Source organism: Gallinula chloropus (genome assembly GCF_964237585.1).
Source record: "Gallinula chloropus genome assembly, chromosome: 9".
In the NCBI taxonomy this organism is placed as follows: Eukaryota; Metazoa; Chordata; class Aves; order Gruiformes; family Rallidae; genus Gallinula; species Gallinula chloropus.
In genome coordinates, this window is record NC_140094.1 from 20,636,401 (window position 1) to 20,646,460 (window position 10,060).

Consider the following 10,060-nt stretch of genomic DNA (forward strand, 5'->3'; position numbering starts at 1 on the left):
GTCCATCCACTGCTTCCAGCTGTCCTATAATTTCTGGCTTTACATAGAAGCACATACAGGGAAAGGCTATCTTCCCTCATGCTGTCTCAACCTGACTGAGTTAAAACCAAAATCAGAAAGAAGTTCCTTCTTACTACAGTCCTGAAATACCTGATTTCCTTGTGCCTTGGATTCTGTTCTCTTTGTGAGCCTGATCCATGCCTATTGCCAGGTTCACGCTGTCCTACTGAGCTACAGGCTGAAGCACTTCAAGCACAACTGACTTTGAGGCAACCTTACGGAGTAAAGAGCTGCTCTAGTGTGGTTCTTCTGGGAATGACAGGCGTGTACATGCCTATGTGCACGTGTGTGTACGTACACAAGCCACAGACACCAGAGCTGGGTGCAGTTCCGCTCTCAGCCGTCAGCACAACCGCATCCCCAACAGAACCAAAGCATCTCGAACTGAAACCGTGACAAACAGCTACAAACGGGGTTTATCGCCTGGAGGATCAGAGCAGAGGCAGCCCAGAGACACCCCCTGAAGCGTAACCACACAACACGGGCTTTCTTTTTCCAATTGCATGATTATTGAACTCCGGCCCGAAGCCGTACCTCCTGCCAGCATCGGGATGGGTACAGGTTTCGACACTCATCACGCCGGAACACTGGTACCGAACGCACGCGGACGCGCTCACATCTGCGGCCGGCGGGCTGCCTCAGGGCGCGGCGGGGCTGCGGAGGAGGCGGCTCGGGGCCGCCACGGCCGGCGCAGGGGCCGCTCCTCGGCAGGCGACGAACGCTCCGACTTCGCGAGGGGCTCGGGCGCCATTTCCTCCGACGGCGGGCGCGGAGGTCGGGGCTGCGAGGCGGCTCCGGGGAACGGCGCCAGGGCAGCGCGGCGGCTCACACGAGTCCCTCAGGGCCTTTTTTCCGACGCGGCGGCAGCGGTGTCCTCCGTCGGCCCCGCCGTGCCGCCGAGGGGCTGCGGGGACTCGGGGGGCCGGAAGACGGGCAGGTAGATGTAGAGGCCGCTGGCCACGCCGAGCGCCACGGCCAGCGCCACCTGCGGCAGCGGCAGCCGCCCCCACATGCCGGCAGGGGGCGCTGCGGTGCCCTCGCCCACAGCTGCACGTGAGGCGCCGCGGCCCCTCCGCTGTCCTCGACCGCAGCTTCACCCCCCGCCGGGGAGATGGGGCGGAAAACTCGGCGCGCCGGGGCTGCTTCGCCTCAGGGCCCCGAGCAGCTTCGTGCCAGACCCGGCGCCCCTCACCTGAAGGACGGGAAACCAGAGAGCGGAGCCCTCCCGCTCTTTAGAGGAACCGGAAGGAAGTGCCGGCCGTGAGGTCGCGCATGCGCTCTTGCCGGAAGACCCGCCCCCGCGGATGGAGGGGGCCGGCGGGCTGCTGGCGCGGGTCCGGGCGCGGAGGCCGGAGCCGGTGCGGCTCCGCAAGCGGCGGTCGGTGCTGTACAGCGCCCCGGGCGGAGCCGCCGGGCAGCGAGGCGCCGGTAAGCGGGAGGGAGGGGGCGGCCCGGCCCGGCAGCGCCCCTCGGAGCGGCTCCGGGCCCACAGCCTTCCTTTCCGCAGGCGCGGCGGGCGGCCCGGCGGCGCTGCTGGTGTTCGCGCTGGGGCTGCGGACGCTCAACTGCTTCCTCGTCCAGACCAGCTTCGTCCCGGACGAGTACTGGCAGTCGCTGGAGGTGGCGCACCGCATGGTCTTCAAATATCCTTCGCGGTGCCAACCGCCGCCGGGCCGCTCGCCCCCGGGGGGCCGCGAGTGGGAGGAGCGCTCGGGCCGGGCCGCAGCGAGGGGCCCGCTGCGCCGGTAGCGGCAGCCCCGCTGCCTTCGGGCAGGAGGGGAAACCGGAGTCAGGGAGTGACGGGGCTCGAGTGGAACCTTTCATTTCAGCCGTGTGTTATCAGTCCTTAACGCCGGTACTTATGGCTACCTGACGTGGGAATGGACAAGCGGCTTACGGGGCTATTCGTACCCGCTGATCTTTGCAAGCATCTACAGAGCTTTACAGCTGCTGGCCAAGGACGATGTTCAGCTGCTGGTGAGTACGCTCAGCAGCACCCATCCCCTGCTGTTCCACTGTATTTACATGTGGTGCATTTCCATCATTCTCCAGGTAAAACACAAAGCCTTGAGCCTGCCAACTAGAGAGGTATGAGCACAGGGACCTCGCTGAAATGACCTGTGTGGGTGCAGACCTCATTCACAGATCTCTGGCCGTGGTACCAGTGCCCATGGCTGCAGAATATTACTCCATCAGTCTCCAGTTTCATGCTGATGCAGTTTACCAATACATCGTAATTCCTCAGTGCTTCAGTTTTCCACAGTGTTTTCATAAGAGGTATCTACTGAACTCTGTAAATACAGCCCCCGTTCACTTCTGTGGGAGGTGAATGGCAAAGAACTCTGCTCCTGATTTCTGAACACTCTCAGTTGAACTTTACAGTTTCTTTGGTTTGGCAGATATACTAGTCTTGCCAAAGGACCTCACTATTATTTCATTTAAATCATAAACCCCTCTAATGTTCACTAATTCACTTACTGTTTTCGTGTCTGAACAGCCACTCACTAATTCAGCAGTCCTGTCTTCCAACCTGGAACGTTACAGGTTTGTTGGCAGTAACATTTTCTCTCTGCTCACACAGATCTGGGTCCCTAGGCTTGCCCAGGCCGTGCTGGCAGCATTTGCTGATGTGAAGCTTTACTCACTAGTGAGACACCTCGAAAATGCAGAAACAGCCAAGTGTGTGGTGAGTCCCAGCCTTTAAAAAATGATATGCACAGTGATAAACACTGTCTGTTGCACTGTAAACAGCAGCACCAAGACAGTCTGTCTCACCTTGAAGAATTATCACCATTTTGAACTAGACAGCTTGTTTTAACGTTTCTCCCTGTGCATCCTGTTCATCATTCTTTCCAGTACTTCTGCCAGCTGTGTTCCTGGTTTACATGGTATTCCTGTACCAGAACTCTAACAAACACCATGGAAACTCTTCTTACCATTTTTGCTCTTTCCTACTACCCAATAAAAGGCTCCAAGATGGGGAGCAGGTGAGAAACTTTCTACTAATTAATACCATTTAAAATACTAACTTTTATCTTAAAATGTAAGGCAACCAAAAGCTGCTTATTTGTGTAGCTGAAACTGTAGATCTTGGAAGGAACAGCATTGTGACATTCCCTGTTAAATTTATTCTGAAGCCACGCAATAGTTGGTGCATAAAATTACTGTTCTCCAGTTCCTTTATGCAGAGTATCATTTTATCATAATCTAAAGGACTGGGATTTGTGCTAACTTGGGAAAAGAAAATAAAAGTTTGTTTGGGTTCAGACATAGGTGAATTTGCAGTCACAACTTACTTTACCAGCTACCTCTTCTAAAGCAAGTCTGTGCTTCTAGTTAGCAATTCCATTGGTAATAAAGCAATTCTGCAGTTGGCAGCCTTCCAAGCAAAAAGCATCTGCACTGAGAGAATCCAAGTTATCTGCAGCATGAAAAACTTCTGGTCAGAGTCAGGACAGTTTTTAAACTGTTGAAATGTTGCTGTCTTCAAAAACCTTTTGACAAGCTTGTGTTGCTCTTCTGTTCTCTCATTCTAGCTGCAAATATTTAGCTTTGGTAGCACTTGCAATTATTATTCGTCCCACTGCTGCTATCCCATGGATACCTTTAGTCTTCAGCCATTTTTTGCAAGAACAGAGAAAAGCAGACCTTATCCTATACAACTACATTCCAGTTGGGTAAGTTCTTTCTGAAAGAAATCTTCAGATTGATTTTACCAGTGCAGACAACCTAAAAAAGCTGATTTAATGTTAAAAAAAAAAGAGTCTGTTTGCAAAAGCTTAAGGAAGGTGCATTCTTCCTTTACAATAATGTATATGCTGCAAAAAAAGCACTAGGAGAGATTTCATGAGGATGAGACACGAAAGGGATTCCAACTTAATCTGGCCTGTGCCAAGGATACTGTAAAAGGGCCCTGAGTATGGGTAATCTCAAAAAAAAAAGCTTAGGAATAACCATTCAGGGAGTTTTGACAGCTATTTGGAAAAGACAGAATCTGATACAAATGCAATTCAGGCAATATCAGTGCAACCAGCTTTCTGTTTTCACAGACTGATCACATTAGGAAGCTCTTTGATAATTGACCGTGTGTTTTTTGGTGAGGTAAGTGGGTTTATGCCTGACTTGTAGCAGGAGGTTGTGTTGTAGCATTTTGCCATGAGTGGCTGTTTCAGATTTCTCTGACTTCTGTTATTTCTGTGGCAGTGCCTGTGCTACAATCTCTAAATACATCCTAAGCCATAAACCCCTAAACACTGATTTTTTTCCATTATTTTAAGTGACAGACATCACTAAAATCAATATGCTCTGCTCTCACTACATCAAATTATCAACACACTGCAAAACTCACACGCTTCTCTGTGTGTGAATTGCTAAATACAGGAAAGTTTGTACATAAGGAAGTTGTGGTGAGTCTTGGAAAAAACCTATGAAAATGCTGTCTGTATTTATGTATGCTTATGTATGAATGAAAATACTGTGTCATTTAAGGCCTGTGATGACCATGAAACTCAATTTTTCTTGGTTTTCACTTTTGATTTGTATTTAACTTCCCATCCCTGACATCTCCCAGTGGGTACTTGTTCAGCTGAACTTCTTGAAATTCAACGTGCTGCAGAATTTGGGAGCGTTATATGGATCTCATCCTTGGCACTGGTACTTCACCCAGGGACTACCAGTCATCTTGGGTACCCACCTGCCTTTCTTTATTCATGGCTGTGTGCTGGCACCCAAGAGGCACCGCATCTTTCTGCTAGCAGTGATTTGGACAGTGTTGGTGTACAGGTAATTTCTCCTAAATTTAACTGCCATCTTTCACTGACTGTTCTTCTCAAAGCTCATGTCTTCTCTAGAACAAAAAAGCACAAGATTCACATTAAGCCATGGAAAGCTGTTCAAATACTCCAAGAGCTGCAGTCAATTATACAGTAGCTTCTAGAAGTCTATGTAACACTTCTTGTATCATTACCAAATGTGTATTTTTAGAATTGATGAGACCCTTAAAGGATAAAATAATTTATGAAATTCAATTGAGAATGAAAACAAAACACACCCCAGGCACCTAACAGGTGGTCAACAGACATTAGAACAGGCTAGAAAACTTTGTTAACAAGATGTGTGTTAATGAAAATCCCATTTCATTGGATTCTTCAATACCTCCCCAGTAAGATGAGCAGTTCTGAGGCCTCTGAAACTTAATCCATTCACAAATCTACAGAGAGCTCTTAAAATTTATCATAGGACTGTAAATCTCATTTTAAGTGGGGAAGAAAAGGTAAGCTGTTTCTGAAGCATCAGAATTAACTGTAGATTAAACAAGAGACACTTTCAGAAAAGAAAATACACTCAGAATTACTAAATACTAAGTAATTAATGGTATTAGACTACTCCTGTAACAGTATCCTGTGAAACAATTCTGAGGCCACAAATGTATCTCTTCTTTCAGTCAAACTCTGAACTGGATGTAGCTTTATTGGGTTTTAAGCCTGTGTCTCACTTGGCCTTGTAAGAACCTGTTTGGTTGTTCCTGTGATACATCTTGCAGTAAATGCCCCCAAAAAAGCCCTAGAAGTTGGCATGGGGTTTGTGTAAATTTGTATTAGCAGAGCTGAGTGTTACTTTGTTAGATACAAATGGATACCTGAATCTTAGTTTACCACCCACACTTCTTACTGCACTTCACACTAGGAAGGAAGCAGATTGGTGAAGTACAAGATAAGCTCTGTCTGGCAATCACAGGATCAGACCATTTAATTTGTAGAAGAGTAGCAAGGTACTTTGATTAGTCCTTGGTTTAAACTGACCAAATCATCTTAATTTAAATGTCCTCATGTTCTTAAAAAGATAGTTTGTGTTTTTACTCTGAACTGCTTCAGTGTCAGAAGCTTTGTAGTACCTGCAAGTGGCTTTTCTTCCCAGTCCTGCAGGCTCTAAAACACACTTTGTCAACAGAACTGATGCATTTAACTTTCCTCACTGCAGTGTTGTATCTGTTCTATTACAGCACACTGAGCCATAAAGAATTCAGGTTCATCTACCCCGTACTGCCGTTCTGCATGGTTTTTTGTGGTAAGCATTAGTTTAAAGTCTGGCAGCCTTCCCTGGATATAATTTTTACCTAAACAGAGACTGTTAATGTAGGTATTTGACAAAGGATTCGTAGAACTAGCCTAAACTATTCCTACAGCTGGGGGCGGGGGGAAGGTAAGGAACAGGTAGTGACTGAAATATAGATGGAGGAGCCTTAGCAAGGACAACAGGACTTCCTGCAAAAAAATGTGAAAATTGCCCCAGTAAACCCTAACTTCATAGCAAAGCCACCCTCAGAGTGAACTTTGTTCCTTGGCTCCTTGGTAGGATTTTGCACCCACCTCTCCCAAGTACACATGATGCAGGGCTTTTAAAGTATTCATTTTTTCCTGGTTTGTTGTGGTTTGTTTTCTTCTTTTCAACACAGTATTTTATATTTTACACAACTAGATATTAACAACACTACTGTATCTGTAGGAAAATTAAAGTCATGATGTAAGGCCTAGGATGCTGAAAAGTTAAAGGAAAGGTAAAGACATCTGCAACATGAAGTTGTAGAGCTTTAGTTTAAATACAAGTTCAAAACAGATGAATCAGTGAAAATAGTCATTTTCTTTAACCTGTTTTGCAAATCTGAAGTAAATCTTATTTGAAAAGCGTTGCTGTGCTGAGATCAGGTATGTAGTATGTCTTGGCTTAGCTCAGTGTTCAGTTTGATAGCAGATTTAGGAGGAAGCAGTTCTACCCCACATACAGAAGAATTCCAAATCAGACCCCTCCTTTTTCTTAATATCCCTCTTAACTGTCATGTCTGTATGGGAATGAGGTCATATCCTCAATTTATTAGGAGCTAATTATCAGCTGTTTGGATGCTTTAGTAAAGAAAAACAGAACACGAGTTATTTCCGATGAAGTTGGTGGTTACAAAGAGGTTTTTAAATTGCTCACATTATACATAAAAGCAGGAAAAAACCCACAAGAACTGCAAAGCAATTTTCAAGCACACTTAAAGATTAGGCTAAAGCATTTCACAAAAGCAGGAAAATAGGTCTATAATAGTTAAACCAGGTTAACTAGGAGACTATTTCAGATGAAAAAAAAAATCTGAAATTTGTCAGAACAAATGAAAACAGACCAAGAGAGAAGTGATTTAATTCACTTGTGACTGACTCCTCAAACAGGGCTATTCCCATTTGTTTATTTTGCTATGGTGAAGGTGGTCACAGAGCTACACTGCATAACATACTTTTATCTCCTAGTACCAACATCACATAATTAGGGTTTCTTACCTGGCTGCAAAACAAAGCTGTCTCCTGTGTCAGGTTCATCTAGGTTGTGGTTATGAGAAACAGGCTTAAACCGCTCTCTCCCACCAGGAGAAGTGTCTCCTACGATTAGCTCCTTCAAGAAAAGTGGGGGTAAGGGATAGGAAGCAGGAGAAGATGGAGGAGCAAGCTCTTCCAAAGATAGCAGCTCAGAAATGACTAACAGTAAGGGCTTGTAGCACATTGGAGAAGAACACCACCACTGCCAAAGCACAGCACATGTAGTTACCATTTATTGTGAATAGGACACAGGTGAAACAGGACACATCAGTAAGTCACCACTTACCATTCACCAGCCTACTGAAGGGACTAGTTTTTGTTCCCCACAAGACATTAAAATTGAGCTCTAAGGAGACAAACCCCTGGCTTTGAAGTTGCACTTCTGTACTTGGAAACAGGTCTGGGCTTAACATTTACACTGTTAAATTCAAGAGTTAATAAGGGCAAAGTCTAACCATTGAATATTGACAGTACCTCAAAGCAAGGTATTGTTACCAAGTGAGTAATGCTTTTCCACTGTGTTGTACTTTCAAAATTGCTATGTGGAACTATTAGTATTTGCTTATCTCTGAACTGTAGCCATATTTTTTTTAGGTTATTCTTTGAAACACTTGAAAGCATGGAAGAAACCTGTAGCAAGTTTCCTGCTTTTATCCAACTTAGTCCCAGCCCTGTACACAGGCTTGGTTCACCAGCGAGGCTCTCTTGATGTTATGAGCCACATACAGCAGCTCTGTAATAACTCTTACCAGTCACAAGCTTTTGTCTTCTTCATGATGCCATGCCACTCCACTCCATTTTACAGGTATGAAAATAGGTAACAGTAAACACATGAAATAGCATACACTTAAGCAGAAATGAAATTGATTTCTTTAGCTTAATAAATTGAGATGGATAGATGGATACAGGAAGAGTTTTGATTTTTCTTACAGCTAATAGAGAAGGAAGCCAAATGCTTATACCAAGGAATAAAATTCAGCATTTAAGCTTTATTTGATATTTTTGTATAAGCAGAGGCTGTAAGTCTTATGGCTTCTAGAAGTAATTCATACTGCTCTATTATGGTAACAAAACTAAAGACTGTTACAGTCAACATGTATTAATTTCACCTTTAATTCTGCTGCTAAAGAGAGAAGAAATGTAATTACAACATACAATGACTGAAGTCACTGTTCCAAAAAGCTTCCAAAACATCCTGGCATGTAAACCAACTGTTAAAGCAGATATGGAAAAGTACCTTTTTTAAGAAACTGATGTTACAGAAATTGTATTTTTTATCAAGTTAAATCTATTTTCTCTGAACTGCTAACAACATAGTCACAGCAGTTTGGAGCTGGAGTTTTCTTTCAGATAAGATGCAGAAAGGAAGGACATACAACTCTGGAGTAAAAAAAAATACTCAATTTTGGTCTTGACTAAAGCATCTGTAAGTGATGAATCTCTTCAGATCTTGGACAATTTATCCTGAAGTATTTGTTTTGTTCTTCTCCCTAGTCATGTTCACTGTCCTCTAAAAATGAGGTTCCTTGAGTGTCCTCCAGACCTAACTGGAAATGAAAGCTATATTGATGAAGCAGATCTATTTTACTCTAACCCACTGGGCTGGCTTAATAAGGAGTTTTACAATGATACATTACTACCCAGTCACCTGATCATCTTCAGTGTGCTAGAACAGGTATGGCAACAGCAAGATGAAACAAATGAGTTTTGAGGTCAAGTTAAACATAACTCCCCCTCTATTTTGCAAGTTTTTTTTTTTTAATTGGTGTCCACAACTTTTTAAAACACCACTTCAGTGAAAGTTCAACTGTCTAGTCCAGAACATAGTTAACATTCTGGTGATACATAACATTCACGTGTTCCCTCTTAAGTTCTGCGGGCCAAAGTCACGTTTCACGGAATCCTCCTCAAGAGATATTAAAACAAGCTTGTGGTCTGTCCCCAGAACTACACACTGATTTTAAGTAAGCAGCAATGACAAGAAAAAATGCCTGCAGCCAGAGCATTTTTCCCCCTTCAAGTCCTTATACTCAATCAGTGGTGCCTGGAGAACTTCCACTTGGGCCAAGCTAAAACAGCATAGGTATGTCTTTCTAGCAGAGTTTCCTAAAGGAAAGGATAAAACTTCCAGGCAGTGGTTGAATTGAGGGTTTACAGGTGACTTTGGAACACTGTTCTGATGCTCCCCAGCTACACTTGCTGACTCTGGCAATGAATGTATGTTCATTTACAGGAAATATCATCATTTTTAGCTTTAAGGGACTATGAGAAAACAGCCACCATCTTTCACACTCATGTACCTCAAGGACGAGTTGGAAGCCACATCTACGTCTACAGGAGAAAAACCTGAGATTAATCATACCTGAAGACCAGTTTCTAGACTGAAAGGTACTTAAGGAGATGAGTTTTGCATAGCAATAGCATGCTCAGAAGATCCTGTACTACAGAAGGGAGAGAGCAGTGAGTCTGACACTGGGTAAGTCAAATGGGGGTGATGAGGCAGCCACTGGCTGCCTGGAAACACGTAAACCTCTTTCTGGAGGCAACTTCTGTAGCAGGATGGCAGGGTGGGGGTGTACAAGACCAAAGTCACCATGTAACTTTAGACAACACTGGACCATTTTTATAGAACTGTACAGCTATGCTAT

The 10,060-nt window shown here is 44.7% G+C and overlaps 2 protein-coding genes across 2 annotated transcripts; one reads left to right on the forward strand and one right to left on the reverse strand.

The window, feature by feature from the left end:
• Nucleotides 1–560: 560 nt before the first annotated feature.
• Nucleotides 561–1,277, reverse strand: LOC311195045 (uncharacterized protein). The gene has a single exon (XM_084268344.1). It carries the CDS (start codon nucleotides 1,070–1,072, stop codon nucleotides 899–901), a length of 174 nt encoding a protein of 57 aa, XP_084124470.1. The 5' UTR covers nucleotides 1,073–1,277; the 3' UTR covers nucleotides 561–898.
• A 21-nt stretch (nucleotides 1,278–1,298) lies between these two features.
• On the forward strand, nucleotides 1,299–9,762 carry PIGB (phosphatidylinositol glycan anchor biosynthesis class B; the record flags this gene model as incomplete). Its single annotated transcript, XM_084268265.1, has 12 exons — nucleotides 1,299–1,488; nucleotides 1,568–1,805; nucleotides 1,890–2,037; nucleotides 2,642–2,746; nucleotides 2,917–3,047; nucleotides 3,597–3,737; nucleotides 4,110–4,161; nucleotides 4,631–4,842; nucleotides 6,062–6,126; nucleotides 8,007–8,217; nucleotides 8,907–9,087; nucleotides 9,646–9,762. Exons 1-12 carry the CDS (start codon nucleotides 1,365–1,367, stop codon nucleotides 9,760–9,762), a joined length of 1,725 nt encoding a protein of 574 aa, XP_084124391.1. The 5' UTR covers nucleotides 1,299–1,364.
• Between the last annotated feature and the right edge of the window lie 298 nt (nucleotides 9,763–10,060).